Source organism: Oncorhynchus kisutch, linkage group LG21 (assembly GCF_002021735.2).
Source record: "Oncorhynchus kisutch isolate 150728-3 linkage group LG21, Okis_V2, whole genome shotgun sequence".
In the NCBI taxonomy this organism is placed as follows: domain Eukaryota; kingdom Metazoa; phylum Chordata; class Actinopteri; order Salmoniformes; family Salmonidae; genus Oncorhynchus; species Oncorhynchus kisutch.
In genome coordinates this window covers 26,509,624-26,532,949 of record NC_034194.2, presented here as the reverse complement: position 1 = coordinate 26,532,949, position 23,326 = coordinate 26,509,624, and the positions used below count along the sequence as shown (strand labels likewise).

Here is a 23,326-nt window from a genome sequence, read left to right as displayed (position 1 = left end):
GGAGAGAGAGAAAGAGAGAGAATGGGGAGAGAGAGAGAATGGAGAGAGAGAGAGAATGGAGAGAGAGAATGGAGAGAAAGAATGGAGCGAGAGAGAGAATGGAGAGAGAGAGAGAGAATGGAGAGAATCGCAGGGTTGCTTTAAAATCATAGACTTTAAAGTCATAGACAGAACTCAGGTTCAAGTGGTGAGTCAGACAGTCCACACCTGATATCACTGTTCCTGTCTGTCTGACTCACCACCTGAACCTGAGTCTGTCCACACCTGATATCACTGTCCCTGTCTGTCTGACTCACCACCTGAACCTGAGTCTGTCCACACCTGATATCACTGTCCCTGTCTGTCTGACTCACCACCTGAACCTGAGTCTGTCCACACCTGATATCACTGTCCCTGTCTGTCTGACTCACCACCTGAACCTGAGTCTGTCCACACCTGATATCACTGTCGCTGTCTGTCTGACTCACCATCGTAGGATTACAGTATATTCACATTGCATTGTTATGCCTAACATGGTGATGTCTGAGACAACAAACGTTTCACATTTTGATTGATTTCCTGTGTTAAGATAATAGATTTAGTGGATGTGACATCTTTCAGCAGAGAAAACAGCGTCTATTGTTTTGGAGAAGAAGATAGAAGGATGAATCAATCACTGGATCTCTGAAAGCAGTGCATTGATGAGGCCATAGATCTTGTTTGACTGATCAAATGGAAAGTGATGGCTAGGACTAATAGTCTTTATCCAAATTGCAGTGACTGAAAAAAAAAGAACACTAGTCTGCACAATCGTTTATCAACTTCTACAGTAGTTGCCTAGCCTACAATTGCATTGTTGGGGTGTTAAATTCAGGCTCCGACACACTTCTCACCATAATTGAAAAGTTTTTATCCCTGTTCGTCGCACTAAGTGGAAATTTCCCCTAAGCGTGCCCCTCCTACCCGCGTCCAGTAAAAGCCAACATTGACAAATTGTCAGTGGCGAGTCGATGCAGAATCCGCTACACACTGGAGCGAGAGGCGCGCGAAATACCTGTCAAGGAATTATGAGCGTGGATCGTCTATTCGATGAGCTTGGACACTTCAAAAGGTATCCAGAACAATAATGTAATTTCCACTTAAATTGCATTAAATTAACATAACTAATATCATAAACTTAATTTGTCCAGAGACTCTTTCATGTTTACTCGACAACCCTCCCTGGGCATATGATGACCTTACCCCTCTTGTAGACAACATGGTTATTTTTTATAGAAATACGGTGATTATTGTTCTATTGATGTTTAGTTAACCTACATAGTATGTATTGTAGCCCTTATAGTAAATGGTTCTTTATTTCTCTCTGCTAACAAAAGTCAGCAGCTTTCTTCCTTCAAGTTGGTCACATTGCATCATTGGCGCATTAAAATCGGATAAACATTCTCCATTAGAATAGCCCACAGTTCTTTGTTTCATTCTCACCATGTTCAAAACACTTGATGTAGACCTATATTCAATGTTTGTCTTTTTTGTACATGGAGAATATTCTGTTTTTGTTAGGCTACTTTATAAAGAAAAATAACTAATTGTTTTTATATTACAGTAGGCTATCATAAATTATTGGGTGTCATTTTACTTCATTGTGCATTTAAATATTTCTATGTGTTGGATAGTAAAGGGTTTCATTCCTTTGATGCAACTTCCTCATGTTGTCCTTTTATTGAACCCCTCGATTCCAGAACAGAACTCTCCCCTCATCTCCTACCCCTCATCTCTCATCCCCTCATCTCATCTCCCCTCATCTCTCCTCCCCTCATCTCCCCTCCCCTCATCTCTCCTCCCCTCCCCTCATCTCTCCTCCCCTCATCTCCCCTCCCCTCCCCTCATCTCATCTCATCTCCCCTCATCTCTCCTCCCCTCATCTCATCTCCCCTCATCTCTCCTCCCCTCATCTCCCCTCCCCTCATCTCTCCTCCCCTCATCTCATCTCCCCTCATCTCTCCTCCCCTCATCTCATCTCCCCTCATCTCATCTCCCCTCATCTCATCTCCCCTTATCTCCCCTCCCCTCATCTCTTCTCCTCCTCCTAGGTTCCAGGCATGTCTGTACTTTGCTGCTGTCTTCCAGGCCATAGCATGTGGAATCCACTACCTGGCCTCTGTGTTCCTTGTGGAGAGGCCAAGCTTTGTCTGCGCCCCGCCCGGTAACGTAACTGACGTCCTGTATGGGAACTACACAGGTGCTTCCCTGGAGGAGGTGCTACCGTTCTTTAAACCGGCGAATGGGCCCATGGTGGTGCGGACGGCGGAGGGCAAACAGTGGGAGCTCAGCACCTGCCAGCGAACCCAGAGGATGAACCCCACAGACTTTACCTACGAGCAGCTCGTCAACAGGACGACAGAGAAGTGTGACAGCAACTACCATTACGTGTACGACCACAGTGAGGTGTATCAGAGCATCGTGACAGACTGGGACCTAGTGTGTGACAGGGAATGGCTGGCCAAGCTGTGTCAGCCCACTTTTATGATGGGTGTGCTGGTCGGAGCGCTGGTGTTCGGGGACATCGCTGATAGGTAAGAGGAGCTTTCCTCACCTACCTATTCCCAAATATGGGGAATGTGTCTGCCCCCTGCGGTGCCCCTGTGCCCCTCCCCAGCTGTGCCCCTGTACCCTGTCCCTCCCCAGCTGTGCCCCTGTACCCTGTCCCTCCCCAGCTGTGCCCCTGTACCCTGTCCCTCCCCAGCTGTGCCCCTGTACCCTGTCCCTCCCCAGCTGTGCCCCTGTACCCTGTCCCTCCCTGGCTGTGCCCATGTGTCCCTCCCCAGCTGTGCCCCTGTACCCTGTCCCTCCCTGTCTGTGCCCCTGTACCCTGTCCTGCCCTGTCTGTGCCCCTGTACCCTGTCCCTCCCTGTCTGTGCCCCTGTACCCTGTCCCTCCCTGTCTGTGCCCCTGTACCCTGTCCCTCCCTGTCTGTGCCCCTGTACTCTGTCCCTCCCTGTCTGTGCCCCTGTACCCTGTCCCTCCCTGGCTGTGCCCCTGGGCCCTGTCCCTCCCTGTCTGTGCCCCTGTACCCTGTCCCTCCCTGTCTGTGCCCCTGTGTCCCTCTCTGTCTGTGCCCCTGTACCCTGTCCCTCCCTGTCTGTGCCCCTGTGTCCCTCCCTGTCTGTGCCCCTGTGTCCCTCTCTGTCTGTGCCCCTGTACCCTGTCCCTCCCTGTCTGTGCCCCTGTACCCTGTCCCTCCCTGTCTGTGCCCCTGTACCCTGTCCCTCCCTGTCTGTGCCCCTGTACCCTGTCCCTCCCTGTCTGTGCCCCTGTACCCTGTCCCTCCCTGTCTGTGCCCCTGTACCCTGTCCCTCCCTGTCTGTGTCCCTGTACCCTGTCCCTCCCTGGCTGTGCCCCTGGGCCCTGTCCCTCCCTGTCTGTGCCCCTGTACCCTGTCCCTCCCTGTCTGTGCCCTTGTACCCTGTCCCTCCCTGGCTGTGCCCCTGTGCCCTGTCCCTCCCTGGCTGTGCCCCTGTACCCCTGTGCCTCCCTGGCTGTGCCCCTGTGCCCTGTCCCTCCCTGGCTGTGCCCCTGTACCCCTGTGCCTCCCTGGCTGTGCCGCTGTGCCCTGTCGCTCCCTGGCTGTGCCCCTGTGCCTCCCTGGCTGTGCCGCTGTGCCCTGTCCCTCCCTGGCTGTGCCGCTGTCCCTCCCTGGCTGTGCCCCTGTCCCTCCCTGGCTGTCCCTGGCTGTGCCCCTGTACCTCCCTGGCTGTGCCCCTGTGCCCTGTCCCTCCCTGGCTGTGCCCTTGTGCCCTGTCCCTCCCTGGCTGTGCCCCTGTCCCTCCCTGGCTGTGCCCCTGTCCCTCCCTGGCTGTGCCCCTGTCCCTTCCTGGCTGTGCCCCTGTCCCTCCTGGTGTTAGGGGTGAGGGTTTATGCCAGGTGTGAGGGTTTATGGGCCTGGTGTGAGGGTTTATGGGCCTGGTGTTAGGGGTGAGGGTTTATGGCCCTGGTGTGAGGGGTGAGGGTTTATGGGCCTGGTGTTAGTGGTGAGTGTTTATGGGTCTGATGTGAGGGTTTATGGGCCTGATATGATGGTTTATGGGCCTGGTGTTAGGTGTGAGGGTTTAAGGGCCTGGTGTTAGGGGTGAGGGTTTATGGGCCTGGTGTTAGGGGTGAGGGTTTATGGGCCGGATGTGAGGGTTTATGGGCCTGGTGTTAGGGGTGAGGGTTTATGGGCCGGATGTGAGGGTTTATGGGCCTGGTGTTAGGGGTGAGGGTTTATGGGCCTGATGTGAGGGGTGAGGGTTTATGGGCCTGATGTGAGGGTTTATGGGCCTGGTGTGAGGGTTTATGGGCCTGGTGTGAGGGGTGAGGGTTTATGGGCCTGATGTGAGGGTTTATGGGTCTGGTGTGAGGGTTTATGGGCCTGGTGTTAGGGGTGACGGTATATGGGCCTGGTGTTAGGGGTGAGGGTTAATGGGCCTGGTGTTAGGGGTGAGGGTTTATGGGCCTGGTGTGAGTGGTGAGGGTTAATGGGCCTGGTGTTAGGGGTGAGGGTTTATGGGCCTGATGTGAGGGTTTATGGGCCTGGTGTTAGGGGTGAGGGTTTATGGGCCTGGTGTGAGGGTTTATGGGCCTGATGTGAGGGTTTATGGGCCTGATGTGAGGGTTTATGGGCCTGGTGTTAGGTGTGAGGGTTTATGGGCCTGGTGTTAGGGGTGAGGGTTTATGGGCCTGGTGTTAGGGGTGAGGGTTTATGGGCCTGATGTGAGGGGTGAGGGTTTATGGGCCTGGTGTGAGGGTTTATGGGCCTGATGTGAGGGTTTATGGGCCTGATGTGAGGGTTTATGGGCCTGGTGTGAGGGTTTATGGGCCTGGTGTTAGGTGTGAGGGTTTATGGGCCTGGTGTTAGGGGTGAGGGTTTATGGGCCTGGTTTTAGGGGTGAGGGTTTATGGGCCTGATGTGAGGGTTTATGGGCCTGATATGATGGTTTATGGGCCTGGTGTTAGGTGTGAGGGTTTATGGGCCTGGTGTTAGGGGTGAGGGTTTATGGGCCTGGTGTTAGGGGGGAGGGTTTATGGGGCTGGTGTTAGGGGTGAGGGTTTATGGGCCTGATGTGAGGGTTTATGGGCCTGGTGTTAGGGGTGAGGGTTTATGGGCCTGATGTGAGGGTTTATGGGCCTGGTGTGAGTGTTTATGGGCCTGGTGTTAGGGGTGAGGGTTTATGGGCCTGGTGTTAGGAGTGAGGGTTAATGGACCTGGTGTTAGGGGTGAGGGTTTATGGGCCTGGTGTGAGGGTTTATGGGCCTGGTCTTAGGGGTGAGGGTTTATGGGCCTGATGTGAGGGTTTATGGGCCTGGTGTGAGGGTTTATGGGCCTGGTGTGAGGGGTGAGGGTTTATGGGCCTGGTTTTAGGGGTGAGGGTTTATGGGCCTGGTGTGGGGCCTGGTGTGAGGGTTTATGGGCCTGGTGTGAATGGTGAGGGTTTATGGACCTTGTGTTAGGGGTGAGGGTTTATGGGCCTGGTGTTAGGGGTGAGGGTTTATGGGCCTGGTGTGAGGGGTGAGGGTTCATGGGCCTGATGTGAGGGGTGAGGGTTTATGGGCCTGGTGTGAGGGTTTATGGGCCTGGTGTGAGGGGTGAGGGTTTATGGGCCTGATGTGAGGGTTTATGGGCCTGGTGTGAGGGTTTATGGGCCTGGTGTTAGGGGTGAGGGTTTATGGGCCTGGTGTGAGGGTTTATGGGCCTGGTGTTAGGGGTGAGGTTTTATGGGCCTGGTGTGAGGGCTTAAGGGCCTGGTGTGAGGGTTTATGGGCCTAACGTGAGGGTTTATGGGCCTAATGTGAGGGTTTATGGGCCTGGTGTTAGGGTTTATGGGCCTGGTGTGAGGGTTTATGGGCCTGGTGTGAGGGTGTATGGGCCTGATATGAGGGTTTATGGGCCTGGTGTGAGGGTTTATGGGCCTGGTGTTAAGGGTGAGGGTTTATTCTCAGCGGGTCCTTAGAACCACCCTCCTCATCTCTCAAACCTATCAGTCTTCATGTCACCTCTTTCTCAGGCCAGAACAGAAAAACAGTATGAAAGTGTGTGTTTGGGTAACAGTGTGTGTGTGGGTTCAGAGAGGCTTTTCCGTGAGTGAACCTGATACTACGGGGTAACTGCCAGTCGACAGCCAGAGAGACAGTTTAAGACTCTTGGTACAGTGTGAACATACAAGACTCCTGGCAGGATAACGCCCAGTTGTCCAGACAGGACAGGAGAGTACTGCCAAAGCCAGAAGAGGCACCTGGATCCAGCTACAGCTAGGTCCCTAGCCTGAGTCATGGTCTAGGTGTCCACTATTTAGAGAATGGGGCACTCAGTTGAACCCTCATGCCCACAAACCCAAGGCTTGAGCTGGGACTGAGGGGTGAGGGTGTGCCTACCTGGGCTATATCGTTATGGGCTGTTGGATAGTTTTTGAGATTCTAAAAAGGCATTTTAGCCTCTTATTTGTGACTGATAGTGATGACCCATGCAGAAGAGTGGCCTGTGGTGTTGTGAAACTGTAGTGTTGTGAAACTGTGGTGTTGTGAAACTGTGGTGTTGTGGACTGGAACCTATATATTACCAGTTCAAAGTTCCATCGTGTGTTCACTACCAGTCAATATGGTGGGGTATAGGACAGCATGGCATTAAGAGATCACATCTTATTCAGTGAAGGGGAAGATGACGAGTTAGATTGTTTCGTAGTTAGACTACTAGACTACTTCCATGCTCATACACTGGGGCAGTATGAATGTGTCATTAGCCAACTTGTTCATTGATTTTGTTCCATCTAGTCTGGCGGCCTTGAGTCACATGCAGGCACGTACACACACAAACAAACACACAACCTACACACCTATGAACTCAGCCACTACTGTTGTATAGCGATGTACAATTTCAACCCAAACTGCTGCTCTGTGGCTGACCCTGTGGCTGACCCTGTGCTGCTCCCAACTTGTTGTCTGTCTAACAAAAATTTTACCAATATTTGTTCTGTTCTAGATCAATGCCTTGAGTCACATGAAGTCACGTACTATCACAACAAACAAACCGACTCAATCACAACTACTGTGTGGCGATGTGCAATTCCCAGTCAGCAATACAATACTTATTATTTTGCGCTCACATCATATGAGCTTGTGTGACGTTGAATAGTTTTCTCTCAACTCTTCCCATGTCGTCAGATACAGTAGATAGCAGAGGGCCTTTTTTGTAAATACATGAAGTATGTCTCTTCCTCTACAACAGGGCTGTCAAACAGACGAACAAGCGGGCGGTTTCAGTAAAAGTGTACTCAAAATGAGTAAATCCAAACTGTGTAGAAATGATAATTGACCTACATTCACACAGTGTTGAGTGTGACCAGCTCGCTAATATTAACTAATATGACAGTCCGGGAGCATTGAAAAGTCCTAAAACGATGGATAAAGGACTGTTTTCTGACAGAATGTGGCCCCCATGGCAACATTAGTTTGACAACCCTGCTCTAGAACTTATGGCTCAGTCAGGATGACAGTCAGCCACAACACAGGACTTGGTGCAACTATTTAACTGTACACCCTAACAAGTAATCCTAACTTTTCACATTCTCTCTCTCCCCCCTCCTCTGTCTCTCAGGGTTGGCAGACGGAGGATCCTGATGATCACCAGCCTGTGCCAGTTTGTGTTTGGTGTAAGCGTGGCATTTACGGGGAACTACTACCTATTTATGTTCATACGCTTCCTGCTCGCCATGGTGAGTGTGTGTGTAATGTAAGGCATGCAGTAAGAAGACACTCAATAAAATATTCTCTTATGGAGAAACTTTACTTGACATTTCAAACTAATCTCCCATAGATATACTGTGAGTTCTTGATTTATGCAGAAGTCAAGTTCAGGAATGCAGTTCTATTCAATACATTAGTTAGTATTCATACAGTATTTGTATTTGTCAGTATTAGATTGTGTGTCTAAAAGGAATGGCAGGCTGTACTGGAGGGAAAGGGAGAGGGTCGTTAATATTTGCAGGCCACAAGGCTATAAAATGTTGCTTACATAGTAGGTCCAATGTTGTGCCCAGACACAAACCCTCCCTGTGCTGCTCATAACAGAACACATATACACACATTCTCAGTCTTACAGCCAGGTGTCTGTTCAACCGTACATTGTCTCTGACCATTGGGCATATTCTGTTGTTTGTATTGTGGTCTGTAAACCCTGTAATAGTTACAGATTTGAAAGGCCATTTTAGAAACCACAAGCACAACCAACAAGACTATTTCCTGTGTATATATGTTACCGTGTGTGTGCATGTTTATGCTAATGCTTGTATGTCTGTGGGCTAATATCTGGGTCATTCCCTGAGGATAAGGTCTAACCACAGTCTGCTCTCATGATCTATTTACTAAACACACATCAGAGACTTGCGTCAGGCATTAGATTTATGCATCAAGAGTGTATGTGTGTGTCTCTCTCTGTCTCTGTGTGTGTGTCTCTCTCTGTCTCTGTGTGTGTGTCTCTCTCTGTCTCTGTGTGTGTGTCTCTCTCTGTCTCTGTGTGTGTAGCCTATATGTGATTTGAGGCTCTGGTCCTGTGTTATGTTCTAATGCCCCCCCCTCCCTCTCGGCAGGTGTCTAGTGGCTACCTTGTGGTGGTGTTTGTGTACGTGACCGAGTTCACCGGCAACAAGGTGCGCACGTGGACCTCCATGCACGTGCACGCCGCCTTCGCCGTGGGCGTCATGATGGTAGCAGTCATGGGCTACCTGGTGCGGACCTGGCGGAGCTATCAGATCCTCCTCTCCACCTGCACCTCCCCCTTCCTCTTCTTCTGCTGGAAGTTCCCAGAGACGCCCTTCTACCTGATGGCTAAGGGGAGGCTCCAGGAGACCCAGGTCTTGCTGGACTCCATTGCCCGCTTCAACGGGCTGGAGCCTGGCCGCCTGAAGGCCGAGGACCTCCTGGAACCCGAGGAGGCTCTGCTGGAGAAGGAGGTGGCAGCGGGGGTAGCCCAGCCGGCAGAGCCCGAGAAGAAGCTGAGCATCCTGGACCTGTTTGGGACATGGAGGATGGGATGGAGGACAGTGACGGTGGGGGCCGTGTGGTTCATCAGCAGCCTGGGCTACTACGTCTTCTCCCTGGGCTCTGTTAACCTGGGGGGCAACCAGTACATCAACCTCTTCCTGGCTGGTGAGACTGGGATGGGGGTGTGTGTGGGTGGGGCATATGATGTGTATGTACTTTGTTAGGGGTGATTATAGGAGTGACCACCAAGCTGTATATATTTACTTCCCTATCAAGCAAAACTGTATACATATAGTACATGTAGATGGTCATGGACAGATGGGCATTCTATACACTGAACTACAGCTGCTGAACTCTACTACTGTATATGTGGCTGATGTTGATACCGAGACAGTATGGGCTGGCTGAGGTAGCTATAGACAGACAGACAGGGAGTGTTGTGTGGTGCTGCTGCTAGCTGGTGTTGCTGCTGCTAGCTGGTGTTGCTGCTGCTAGCTGGTGGTGCTGCTGGTAGCTGGTGCTGCTGCTAGTAGGTGTTGCTAATTCAGGCTCCTACAGCGACAGACAAAGGTGTGTTTATACAAACACAGCTGCTTTTGGACTTGTAAACACGGTCTGTGCCTGGTCTGTCCCATGGCTCCACCTGTTGACTATTCTGTGTTTACTATTACTATCCTACAGGAAGGATACTGGACAGAATACTGCTTTGGGCTTTAAGTTAATGTCTGGGCACCTTTACTGTAAACAGACAACTGTTTCAAACTGGATGTGCCGTTGGATATACACATAGTTTTAAAGTCATTACCTAATGTGTGTGTTGTGAGCAACATAACTAGTTTTCTCCAGTTCTGGTTTCATTAAGGGCAGATCAGGGCCATTTCCCAAAAACATCGTAAGCACTAAGATAATCTTTCGTACATTTAGTTTCAGTGGAATTACAATTATCTTCGTGCTACAATGCTTTTGGGACCTGCCCAGGTCAGGAAGATACTATGTCTTCTTTAACCATGACTCACTCTGTTAGACACAAAAATATCTCACTTCTGTACATTTCTAGGCTAGGTACTTGTGGGATGTAATGAGGGCAATGAGAATAATGTAATAAGCCTTTATTGTGTTTGGAAGATATGTGTTTGAAGAAAGAGCCACAAACCCCACTTCCTGCTCAGAGTAAGCCTAGCTGTCTGTGGCCCTCTTTTTGGCTGCACTTTAGATCAATTGTGAAACTCAGAGGAAGTGCCATCTAGCAAGCTGTTTTCTCTATGCTCTTAAGTATCAAAGATGAAACAGTCTCGTCACTAGGACTTTTCAGTCAAATTACAGGCACTGCTGGCCCAGTTCCAGATGTCACCGCACAGAATGTCACAATGCCAGCCATGCCCGCTGCCTTGCTCTGACTTCCTTTGTGATTGTCTGTTTCCAGGTGCGGTGGAGTTCCCCTCCTACCTGATTGGCTGTTATGCGATGGACCGGGTGGGCAGGAAGAGGACATGTGCCCCGGCTCTGCTGCTGGCAGGAATGGCCTGCATGCTCATCATTGTGGTGCCAAACGTATGTACAAGTAATCCCATGTGTGTGTGGGTGTATGGGAGGGTGTGTGAGCTAGAGAGCAATCAAAGGATAGGAGCAAGTGTGACAAATCCCTTAAAGCCACTATTATTAAAACAAGGAAAGGAGACAAGATTATACCACAGGGTCAGCCTACCCTGACTACCTGGTCTTATTTACCCAGAGTGTACAGTGATATGAATTGCTCCATTGAGCTAATCCAATCTGTCCCGTCCGTCTTAAGTCAGTCTTGTGGTAATGTGTGTGTTTTGACACATGCTACACATCCTCACTGCAGAACGTTTCAAACCTAACCCTGGAGAGCTGTCTGCGACAGATGGATGGGGGGGGGGTAACCATTCAGGATTCATTTTAGTAGAAATGGCCTGTGCACAGGAGTTTATATGCCCTGACCTAAACCCTTCACCTTAAACCTATCTCTAACAGTAACCTGACTAACACTGGCCAATGTGTGTGCATGTGCGCGTGCGTGTGTGTTTTTAAGTGGTGGGATTCAACAGGTTTGTTCCAGCAGCAGCCAATAGTTTTCTGCCCTCTGCAGGAAGGGATCTCCATATCTGTTACTAATGGGCCATAGCCAGGCACATACACAGATGGGCTCTATCTTTAGCCAAAGGGCCAAGAAATCAACCTGCTCCTCCAAACGCCAGTACACGGCCCTTTCCACAGCAGCCGCAGGCCACCAGAGAGAGAGAGAGGCCTGTTATAGTATAGTCTACTGTGGATTTGCTGCGTCATGGAAACAGCCTGAGTTATAGTACTGCAGGTGCACTAGGTCAGATTGGTTGAGCTGGAGGAGAGTTATACTGCCATACTCCAGCCCAGTGTTCATTTGGTACTATTTCTTTATTTTGTCATTTTGACTATAATACCATTAAAGTCTTAGTCACATTTTTGTAATTTGAATAATGATTTAGTCTAGTTATTGTCAAAATTATTTGAGTCACCTAACATTTGAGTCACCTAACATTTGAGTCACCTAACATTTGAGTCACCTAACATTTGAGTCACCTAACATTTGAGTCACCTAATGCCCTTTCTTTTTAGTCATAATTTGAGTCATAATTTGAGTCACATCACATTTGTATTGCCTCATTAACCTACAGAACAAATGAACCACTGACTTCCATGTTCCCAAACATACATAGCCTTGTCCTACCAACATATTTTTCTGCATAAAATCCTATCACATGATTCTCTTCCCAGAAGAACACATTAGTCTGCAGCAGATTAAAAACCACACCCCTTGACAGGGCTCTAACATTTCCCCCTGTACCACTCTTTCAGTTGGTGGCACCAGCCCATGATATGGTCTCCCCAGTTCTCTTTAGTGGGATAATGCAACAAAAAAAGTGTTATCATTCAAATCAAATCAAGAATGTATTTTTCACATGCGCCGAATACAACAGTTGTAGACCTTACTGTGAAATGCTTACTTACAAGCCCTTAAACAACAGTTGTAGACCTTACTGTGAAATGCTTACTTACAAGCCCTTAAACAACAGTTGTAGACCTTACTGTGAAATGCTTACTTACAAGCCCTTAAACAACAGATGTAGACCTTACTGTGAAATGCTTACTTACAAGCCCTTAAACAACAGTTGTAGACCTTACTGTGAAATGCTTACTTACAAGCCCTTAAACAACAGTTGTAGACCTTACTGTGAAATGCTTACTTACAAGCCCTTAAACAACAGTTGTAGACCTTACTGTGAAATGCTTACTTACAAGCCCTTAAACAACAGTTGTAGACCTTACTGTGAAATGCTTACTTACAAGCCCTTAAACAACAGTTGTAGACCTTACTGTGAAATGCTTACTTACAAGCCCTTAAACAACAGTTGTAGACCTTACTGTGAAATGCTTACTTACAAGCCCTTAAACAACAGTTGTAGACCTTACTGTGAAATGCTTACTTACAAGCCCTTAAACAACAGATGTAGACCTTACTGTGAAATGCTTACTTACAAGCCCTTAAACAACAGATGTAGACCTTACTGTGAAATGCTTACTTACAAGCCCTTAAACAACAGATGTAGACCTTACTGTGAAATGCTTACTTACAAGCCCTTAAACAACAGATGTAGACCTTACTGTGAAATGCTTACTTACAAGCCCTTAAACAACAGTTGTAGACCTTACTGTGAAATGCTTACTTACAAGCCCTTAAACAACAGTTGTAGACCTTACTGTGAAATGCTTACTTACAAGCCCTTAAACAACAGTTGTAGACCTTACTGTGAAATGCTTACTTACAAGCCCTTAAACAACAGTTGTAGACCTTACTGTGAAATGCTTACTTACAAGCCCTTAAACAACAGTTGTAGACCTTACTGTGAAATGCTTACTTACAAGCCCTTAAACAACAGTTGTAGACCTTACTGTGAAATGCTTACTTACAAGCCCTTAAACAACAGTTGTAGACCTTACTGTGAAATGCTTACTTACAAGCCCTTAAACAACAGTTGTAGACCTTACTGTGAAATGCTTACTTACAAGCCCTTAAACAACAGATGTAGACCTTACTGTGAAATGCTTACTTACAAGCCCTTAAACAACAGATGTAGACCTTACTGTGAAATGCTTACTTACAAGCCCTTAAACAACAGTTGTAGACCTTACTGTGAAATGCTTACTTACAAGCCCTTAAACAACAGATGTAGACCTTACTGTGAAATGCTTACTTACAAGCCCTTAAACAACAGATGTAGACCTTACTGTGAAATGCTTACTTACAAGCCCTTAAACAACAGATGTAGACCTTACTGTGAAATGCTTACTTACAAGCCCTTAAACAACAGTTGTAGACCTTACTGTGAAATGCTTACTTACAAGCCCTTAAACAACAGTTGTAGACCTTACTGTGAAATGCTTACTTACAAGCCCTTAAACAACAGATGTAGACCTTACTGTGAAATGCTTACTTACAAGCCCTTAAACAACAGTTGTAGACCTTACTGTGAAATGCTTACTTACAAGCCCTTAAACAACAGTTGTAGACCTTACTGTGAAATGCTTACTTACAAGCCCTTAAACAACAGTTGTAGACCTTACTGTGAAATGCTTACTTACAAGCCCTTAAACAACAGTTGTAGACCTTACTGTGAAATGCTTACTTACAAGCCCTTAAACAACAGTTGTAGACCTTACTGTGAAATGCTTACTTACAAGCCCTTAAACAACAGTTGTAGACCTTACTGTGAAATGCTTACTTACAAGCCCTTAAACAACAGTTGTAGACCTTACTGTGAAATGCTTACTTACAAGCCCTTAAACAACAGTTGTAGACCTTACTGTGAAATGCTTACTTACAAGCCCTTAAACAACAGATGTAGACCTTACTGTGAAATGCTTACTTACAAGCCCTTAAACAACAGTTGTAGACCTTACTGTGAAATGCTTACTTACAAGCCCTTAAACAACAGATGTAGACCTTACTGTGAAATGCTTACTTACAAGCCCTTAAACAACAGATGTAGACCTTACTGTGAAATGCTTACTTACAAGCCCTTAAACAACAGTTGTAGACCTTACTGTGAAATGCTTACTTACAAGCCCTTAAACAACAGTTGTAGACCTTACTGTGAAATGCTTACTTACAAGCCCTTAAACAACAGATGTAGACCTTACTGTGAAATGCTTACTTACAAGCCCTTAAACAACAGTTGTAGACCTTACTGTGAAATGCTTACTTACAAGCCCTTAAACAACAGTTGTAGACCTTACTGTGAAATGCTTACTTACAAGCCCTTAAACAACAGTTGTAGACCTTACTGTGAAATGCTTACTTACAAGCCCTTAAACAACAGTTGTAGACCTTACTGTGAAATGCTTACTTACAAGCCCTTAAACAACAGTTGTAGACCTTACTGTGAAATGCTTACTTACAAGCCCTTAAACAACAGTTGTAGACCTTACTGTGAAATGCTTACTTACAAGCCCTTAAACAACAGTTGTAGACCTTACTGTGAAATGCTTACTTACAAGCCCTTAAACAACAGTTGTAGACCTTACTGTGAAATGCTTACTTACAAGCCCTTAAACAACAGATGTAGACCTTACTGTGAAATGCTTACTTACAAGCCCTTAAACAACAGTTGTAGACCTTACTGTGAAATGCTTACTTACAAGCCCTTAAACAACAGTTGTAGACCTTACTGTGAAATGCTTACTTACAAGCCCTTAAACAACAGTTGTAGACCTTACTGTGAAATGCTTACTTACAAGCCCTTAAACAACAGTTGTAGACCTTACTGTGAAATGCTTACTTACAAGCCCTTAAACAACAGATGTAGACCTTACTGTGAAATGCTTACTTACAAGCCCTTAAACAACAGTTGTAGACCTTACTGTGAAATGCTTACTTACAAGCCCTTAAACAACAGTTGTAGACCTTACTGTGAAATGCTTACTTACAAGCCCTTAAACAACAGATGTAGACCTTACTGTGAAATGCTTACTTACAAGCCCTTAAACAACAGTTGTAGACCTTACTGTGAAATGCTTACTTACAAGCCCTTAAACAACAGATGTAGACCTTACTGTGAAATGCTTACTTACAAGCCCTTAAACAACAGTTGTAGACCTTACTGTGAAATGCTTACTTACAAGCCCTTAAACAACAGTTGTAGACCTTACTGTGAAATGCTTACTTACAAGCCCTTAAACAACAGATGTAGACCTTACTGTGAAATGCTTACTTACAAGCCCTTAAACAACAGTTGTAGACCTTACTGTGAAATGCTTACTTACAAGCCCTTAAACAACAGTTGTAGACCTTACTGTGAAATGCTTACTTACAAGCCCTTAAACAACAGATGTAGACCTTACTGTGAAATGCTTACTTACAAGCCCTTAAACAACAGTTGTAGACCTTACTGTGAAATGCTTACTTACAAGCCCTTAAACAACAGATGTAGACCTTACTGTGAAATGCTTACTTACAAGCCCTTAAACAACAGTTGTAGACCTTACTGTGAAATGCTTACTTACAAGCCCTTAAACAACAGTTGTAGACCTTACTGTGAAATGCTTACTTACAAGCCCTTAAACAACAGATGTAGACCTTACTGTGAAATGCTTACTTACAAGCCCTTAAACAACAGTTGTAGACCTTACTGTGAAATGCTTACTTACAAGCCCTTAAACAACAGATGTAGACCTTACTGTGAAATGCTTACTTACAAGCCCTTAAGCAACAGTTGTAGACCTTACTGTGAAATGCTTACTTACAAGCCCTTAAACAACAGTTGTAGACCTTACTGTGAAATGCTTACTTACAAGCCCTTAAACAACAGTTGTAGACCTTACTGTGAAATGCTTACTTACAAGCCCTTAAACAACAGATGTAGACCTTACCGTGAAATGCTTACTTACAAGCCCTTAAACAACAGTTGTAGACCTTACCGTGAAATGCTTACTTACAAGCCCTTAAACAACAGTTGTAGACCTTACTGTGAAATGCTGACTTACAAGCCCTTAAACAACAGTTGTAGACCTTACTGTGAAATGCTTACTTACAAGCCCTTAAACAACAGATGTAGACCTTACTGTGAAATGCTTACTTACAAGCCCTTAAACAACAGTTGTAGACCTTACTGTGAAATGCTTACTTACAAGCCCTTAAACAACAGTTGTAGACCTTACTGTGAAATGCTGACTTACAAGCCCTTAAACAACAGATGTAGACCTTACTGTGAAATGCTGACTTACAAGCCCTTAAACAACAGATGTAGACCTTACTGTGAAATGCTTACTTACAAGCCCTTAAACAACAGATGTAGACCTTACTGTGAAATGCTTACTTACAAGCCCTTAAACAACAGTTGTAGACCTTACTGTGAAATGCTTACTTACAAGCCCTTAAACAACAGTTGTAGACCTTACTGTGAAATGCTTACTTACAAGCCCTTAAACAACAGATGTAGACCTTACTGTGAAATGCTTACTTACAAGCCCTTAAACAACAGTTGTAGACCTTACTGTGAAATGCTTACTTACAAGCCCTTAAACAACAGATGTAGACCTTACTGTGAAATGCTTACTTACAAGCCCTTAAGCAACAGTTGTAGACCTTACTGTGAAATGCTTACTTACAAGCCCTTAAACAACAGTTGTAGACCTTACTGTGAAATGCTTACTTACAAGCCCTTAAACAACAGTTGTAGACCTTACTGTGAAATGCTTACTTACAAGCCCTTAAACAACAGATGTAGACCTTACCGTGAAATGCTTACTTACAAGCCCTTAAACAACAGTTGTAGACCTTACTGTGAAATGCTTACTTACAAGCCCTTGAACAACAGTTGTAGACCTTACTGTGAAATGCTTACTTACAAGCCCTTAAACAACAGTTGTAGACCTTACTGTGAAATGCTTACTTACAAGCCCTTAAACAACAGTTGTAGACCTTACTGTGAAATGCTTACTTACAAGCCCTTAAACAACAGTTGTAGACCTTACTGTGAAATGCTTACTTACAAGCCCTTAAACAACAGTTGTAGACCTTACTGTGAAATGCTGACTTACAAGCCCTTAAACAACAGATGTAGACCTTACTGTGAAATGCTGACTTACAAGCCCTTAAACAACAGATGTAGACCTTACTGTGAAATGCTTACTTACAAGCCCTTAAACAACAGATGTAGACCTTACCGTGAAATGCTTACTTACAAGCCCTTAAACAACAGTTGTAGACCTTACTGTGAAATGCTTACTTACAAGCCCTTAAACAACAGATGTAGACCTTACCGTGAAATGCTTACTTACAAGCCCTTAAACAACAGATGTAGACCTTACTGTGAAATGCTTACTTACAAGCCCTTAAACAACAGTTGTAGACCTTACTGTGAAATGCTTACTTACAAGCCCTTAAACAACAGTTGTAGACCTTACTGTGAAATGCTTACTTACAAGCCCTTAAACAACAGATGTAGACCTTACTGTGAAATGCTGACTTACAAGCCCTTAAACAACAGTTGTAGACCTTACTGTGAAATGCTTACTTACAAGCCCTTAAACAACAGATGTAGACCTTACTGTGAAATGCTTACTTACAAGTCCTTAAACAACAGTTGTAGACCTTACTGTGAAATGCTTACTTACAAGCCCTTAAACAACAGTTGTAGACCTTACTGTGAAATGCTTACTTACAAGCCCTTAAACAACAGTTGTAGACCTTACTGTGAAATGCTGACTTACAAGCCCTTAAACAACAGATGTAGACCTTACTGTGAAATGCTTACTTACAAGCCCTTAAACAACAGTTGCAGTTCAAGAAATCGAATCAAACAGAAAGTAACACAGGAAATGCACATATTATTCTGACATTTCACATCCTTAAAATACAGTGATGATCCTAACTGACTAAGACAGGTCATTTTTACTAGAATTAAATGTCAGGAATTGTGAAAAACTGAGTTGAAACTGAGTTTAAATGTATTTGGCTAAGGTGTATGTAAACTTCCGACTTCAACTGTGTGTGTGTATATATATATATATATATATATATATATATATACACACACACACAGTGTGATACTGTTTCAGTGCATGAGCAGATAGCTCAGCCAGGGAGGGATGCCAAAGACCGAGAGGAGTGAGGAAGAGGAGGAGAGAAAGAGGGGAGGGGTGGTGGGAACAAACAGAATTTCCTCCTTCACTGGGAGAAAAGCAAACTTTTAAAAAAAAAGATCACACGACTATTTCTCAGTTTAAAGATCACACTACTATTTCTCAGTTTAAAGATCACACTACTATTTCTCAGTTTAAAGATCACACTACTATTTCTCAGTTTAAAGATCATAGCTTATTTCCTCAGGTTGAAATTATGTATTCCAGCTCTAACTAGTTGTTAACTGATTCAGGGCTAAGGTAATGTGTTAGTGTCTGTGATGTGATTGGCTGAGTAATTAGGAAACAGATGTTTGGAATTGTTTACATTCTTATTGATTGCTCTCTTCTCACTCTCTATTGCTCACTCTCTGTCTATCTTCCTCCCCTCTCTTTCTCTGGTACTTCCTGTCTCCCCTCCATCTCCTTTGTTCTCCTTCTTTTTGTTCTTCAGGACATCGAGGTGTTAGCCATCTTCCTCAGTATGACAGGGAAGTTTGCTATTGCCATCGCCTTTGGCCTCATCTACTTGTACACCTGTGAGCTCTACCCAACCATCATCAGGTACAGTAAACACTGTGAGCTCCACCCAACAATCATCAGGTACAGACAGGACACACTGTGAGCTCCACCCAACAATCATCAGGTAGACAGGACACACTGTGAGCTCTACCCAACCATTATCAGGTACAGACAGGACACACTGTGAGCTCCACCCAACAATCATCAGGTAGACAGGACACACTGTGAGCTCTACCCAACCATTATCAGGTACAGACAGGACACACTGTGAGCTCCACCCAACAATCATCAGGTAGACAGGACACACTGTGAGCTCTACCCAACCATCATCAGGTACAGACAGGACACACTGTGAGCTCTACCCAACCATCATCAGGTACAGTAAACACTGTGAGCTCCACCCAACAATCATCAGGTACAGACAGGACACACTGTGAGCTCTACCCAACCATCATCAGGTACAGACAGGACACACTGTGAGCTCTACCCAACCATCATCAGGTACAGACAGGACACACTGTGAGCTCCACCCAACCATCATCAGGTACAGACAGGACACACTGTGAGCTCTGCCCAACCATCATCAGGTACAGACAGGACACACTGTGAGCTCCACCCAACCATCATCAGGTACAGACAGGACACACTGTGAGCTCTGCCCAACCATCATCAGGTACAGACAGGACACACTGTGAGCTCTGCCCAACCATCATCAGGTACAGACAGGACACACTGTGAGCTCTGCCCAACCATCATCAGGTACAGACAGGACACACTGTGAGCTCCACCCAACCATCATCAGGTACAGACAGGACACACTGTGAGCTCTACCCAACCATCATCAGGTACAGACAGGACACACTGTGAGCTCTACCCAACCATCATCAGGTAGACAGGACACACTGTGAGCTCTACCCAACCATCATCAGGTACAGACAGGACACACTGTGAGCTTATTCTATCCAACATACTTAATGTATCCTGACAGATGCTATCAATTGTATTAAAGTGTGTTCTCCCCTCAGGTCCCTGGCGGTGGGCAGTGGCAGTATGATGTGTCGTGTGGGCAGTGTGGTGGCTCCTTTCTGTGTCTACCTGGCTGACATTTGGCAATTCCTGCCACAGGTAAACAACAGATACAGATAGAGCATATATTATGATAACATGCCCTTACACATTGTTCTTCTTCAACTAACTCAATTTCCTTTTCTCCTGTCTTTCCTCTCCCATAGCTGATTGTGGGGATCCTGGCATTTATAATAGGTGTTCTGTCCCTGTGGTTACCAGAGACCCTGGGTGAGCCCCTGACCAGCACTATGGAGGAAGCTGAAGCCCTAGGCAGGAAGAAGAACCCCGAGGAGGACAAGAAAGACCCTGAGGAAGGGATGGAGATGAACCAGAGCAACTAGCTGGATGTCAAGACTTGAGGGACACACCTCTCCACCAACCAGAGAGAAGGAGTGGTCCACGAAAACAGAGAGAGGGAGAGGGAGAGACTCTGACTACTGTAAACGGTGCCAAGAAACCAACAAAAACCAACAACATCTAAATTAGAACAAGTAGGACTTTTTATAATAAAGTATTTTTTGACATTTTGTTCTGCAAAGTGACCCATTTCAGAGATGGTATCCTCTGGTTGAGCCAGCCAACTTCTGAGTGCCTTGGCTGCAGCTGTTACATAGAGACAGAGGGAAGTGAAGTTTATTCATCACATCTTAGTCTCCTGATGAGAGCCACATGAAAATGAGCTTCATGATCGGCATTGACGTAATGTGTGCCTTCCAATCACATCAACCAATGAATTTACACATAGCGAGACAATCTTAAGTGCTGTGTGTGCGCTGTGTGTGTGCGCTGTGTGTGTGCGCAAGAGATCAAGAGAGAGTGTGCATGTGTGTTTGTGCATGTGAAATGTGATATTTCACTGACTGAGACTGTGCTGTAGGGCTTAATTCAATTCGATCCGCTTTAGCCAACGGCGGTATCAGAGGTGGAACTGTGTTAAGTGCTGTCAAATCCACAAGTTGCTCCAGGCATTATCGGAGATACTTTTGAGAAGATGGGAAGCAACGAGAGCTCTCCTTCAAGGAGTGAATTGGAGTCATTTGGGCACTTGCTCAAAAACATTAGCAAGAAGTACAACACTCAAATGTTTTTTCCGATATGTGTGATAATTAACTTCTGTAATATTGTATAGCTTTGGTATCGTGACATTACGTACCTGCGAGGAAAATAGGCACGTTTCTCGGCTCATACCCTGACTGGGAAGGAATTTTGTGACGATTAGCTTAGCAACTGCTTGAAGCAACAACATTAACGCGATTGGTCAACAGTATGCTGGGTAGGGCGTTATACGTTCCTCCATTCATTGACCAATGGGATTGCTTTCTCCTCCTTTCTCCAATATCTCTGGTATTATGCCTAAAGCGGATATTGCCACTGGCTGCACAGAGTCACATTAACATAAATCCCATGCATCCTTGTTTACAAGTTGGAACAGTGGAATGTGAGATGTAATCTAGCCTACACCCTAGATTAGGTTGATACACATCCTCATTATTTACTTTAACGATTCTTCCATTTGAACATACATAGCCTACACTTTCTTGTTCGGAACTTATAACTTGAGTGGGGTGGGTGTGGATCTATGACACTTCCAAAACGTCCGCAATGTGAGTGACTGCTATCGCCGGTTAATGCTGAACTGATTGAATCTAGGCCTTGGTTTCCTCTATTCAAACCGATAATCATGTAGTGTAGCTGTTTTTGCTCATGTGTTACAGCCGATGCTGTTGTTTTGTCATTTTTATCTGAAGTCCTTACAAACAGACACACACACATTTGTTTTACTATCCTTGTGAGGACTTCTGGTCCCCGCAAGGATAGTAAAACCAAACGCACACGGAGAAGTGCATAGTGCACGTGTTTCCTAGACGTGCTTACTTTATATTGAATCTGAGCTCATTCAGGACCTCACTGTGATACTATGCCTATATGTTTTACTCTATAGATTTGCGTGATGTTTTCTTACATTTAAGTGTAATCATGGTCAAACCATTTAAATTATCATTATACCGGTCTCTAAAATCTTATGGCATCAATAATTATCTTAAAATAAACACATTCTTATTATTTTGAAAGCGTGTCAAATAATCTTGTCAAATGTGGGACACAGTGGAAAGATAGGCTACACATTTTACTACCATGTGTAGATGCAATGGCTTCAATGTGGGCACAATCAGAATGTGGATAAGATCAGGACAAAGGACGCATGTTAGCACCAGGTATAAACGAGGCCCTGTGTGTGTGTGTGCACACGTGTGTACTCGTGCATATGCTTCTTTGTGCGTGTTGGGATGCGATGGACTACCTAAAAGAAGTAAGGGATTGATTCAATCCGTAGAGCTGAAGACCCGCACTACAGCGCAACAGAAATTTAAAGGCAATGTTCCAGCGTTCGCATAGAAATTACCTTTACATTTCAGTCGTGCTACAGCTCTGATCTTCAGGCTTACGGATTGAATCGTGTGGGCGCATGTGACCGTGACTGTAAATGAAGCAAGCTGCATTCTAGTCTCCCGTCCAGAAATGTATCGAATAGACTTCTCTGTGTTGGGACTATAGGTGCTGGATGAAATGAAGAAAGACATTGCTGTAATTTATATAACAAACAATGGATTTTGTTAATGCTTTTTAAAAAACATTCTTACTCGTTTAACCTTTTACTGCAGTGGGCTAAATCAATGTCGCACAGAGTGTTTTTTGGTAGTCTTAAACAAATATACTTTCAAACTAAAGTATACACCTCACACACGTGCTTGTGGACTTCATAAAAAGACACCTGTACCATGTCAGGTACAGAGTTGAAATGTATTCCATTTGGATTTTGAATCCCAATATTACACTTTATATACATTGCAGAAGACTGAAATACAACAAAACTGTTTGACATAGAAACACTAGATTTTCAGTGGGTTTCTTTAGATAATGTTTATTAAGGAACATTCCACCCATGAGGCCACTAGGTCATTTGACTGCAGGAAAGGGGTACCATTATGTTTTTGACTAACTATGTGAGGATGAACCCTAGGATTGAAATATAGGCTACAAAATATACAAAGCACAATGTAATGAAAGCAACTAATGCAACTTTCAGGTAATGTTTTCTGAATCATTGAATTGATCGTTAATGTGTTTGTTTTTGTACAGAACTGTTACATGTTAGTATTCTTATTTTTCATTTATAGGAAATGTAAAAGGAGATCCATTCTTGCCTTTCTCCTAATTAATGTATGTAGGTTTTTAGCCTTCTTAATGTATGCATTAAGCCTTTATAAAGTCTGTACTACTGTACATGATAAAAACAGAAACTCCTTTCCCCAGCACTGTTGCTGCGGTCATCAAAACAACATTTTCCACGTTTAACATCAGCATTTGGCCTGGGACAGCCAAGAGATGAAATAATCATCCAAAAGTATCTCAAATGAATTGCGAAGCTCAACAAAGTCACTTATAGATGAGTTGAATATGATGTGCAAAAAAATGCTAATATCGGTAATATCTCTTGAAATGGGATTTGTGCCTCAATTCCTAAAACCTTTGCATTTGAAACCAGTGCCAGGGAAACTCAACC

General features: G+C 45.0%; 1 protein-coding gene across 1 annotated transcript; it reads left to right on the top strand.

Moving 5' to 3' along the window:
* The first annotated feature begins 983 nt into the window (after positions 1–983).
* Positions 984–21,833, top strand: LOC109866764 (solute carrier family 22 member 16). Its single transcript, XM_031800883.1, has 8 exons — positions 984–1,090; positions 2,070–2,552; positions 7,607–7,724; positions 8,598–9,156; positions 10,415–10,542; positions 18,626–18,735; positions 19,719–19,818; positions 19,926–21,833. The coding sequence occupies exons 1-8, from the start codon at positions 990–992 to the stop codon at positions 20,100–20,102; spliced, it is 1,776 nt and encodes a 591-aa protein (XP_031656743.1). The 5' UTR covers positions 984–989; the 3' UTR covers positions 20,103–21,833.
* Positions 21,834–23,326: the final 1,493 nt, after the last annotated feature.

Bases quoted from the DNA above. Each gene is read 5' to 3' on its own strand.
- LOC109866764 (XM_031800883.1), top strand. From the start codon at position 990: ATGCAGAATCCGCTACACACTGGAGCGAGAGGCGCGCGAAATACCTGT. The intron at 10,543-18,625 runs GTATGTACAAGT...TTTGTTCTTCAG, and splicing joins TCATCATTGTGGTGCCAAAC to GACATCGAGGTGTTAGCCAT. The intron at 18,736-19,718 runs GTACAGTAAACA...TTCTCCCCTCAG, and splicing joins CTCTACCCAACCATCATCAG to GTCCCTGGCGGTGGGCAGTG.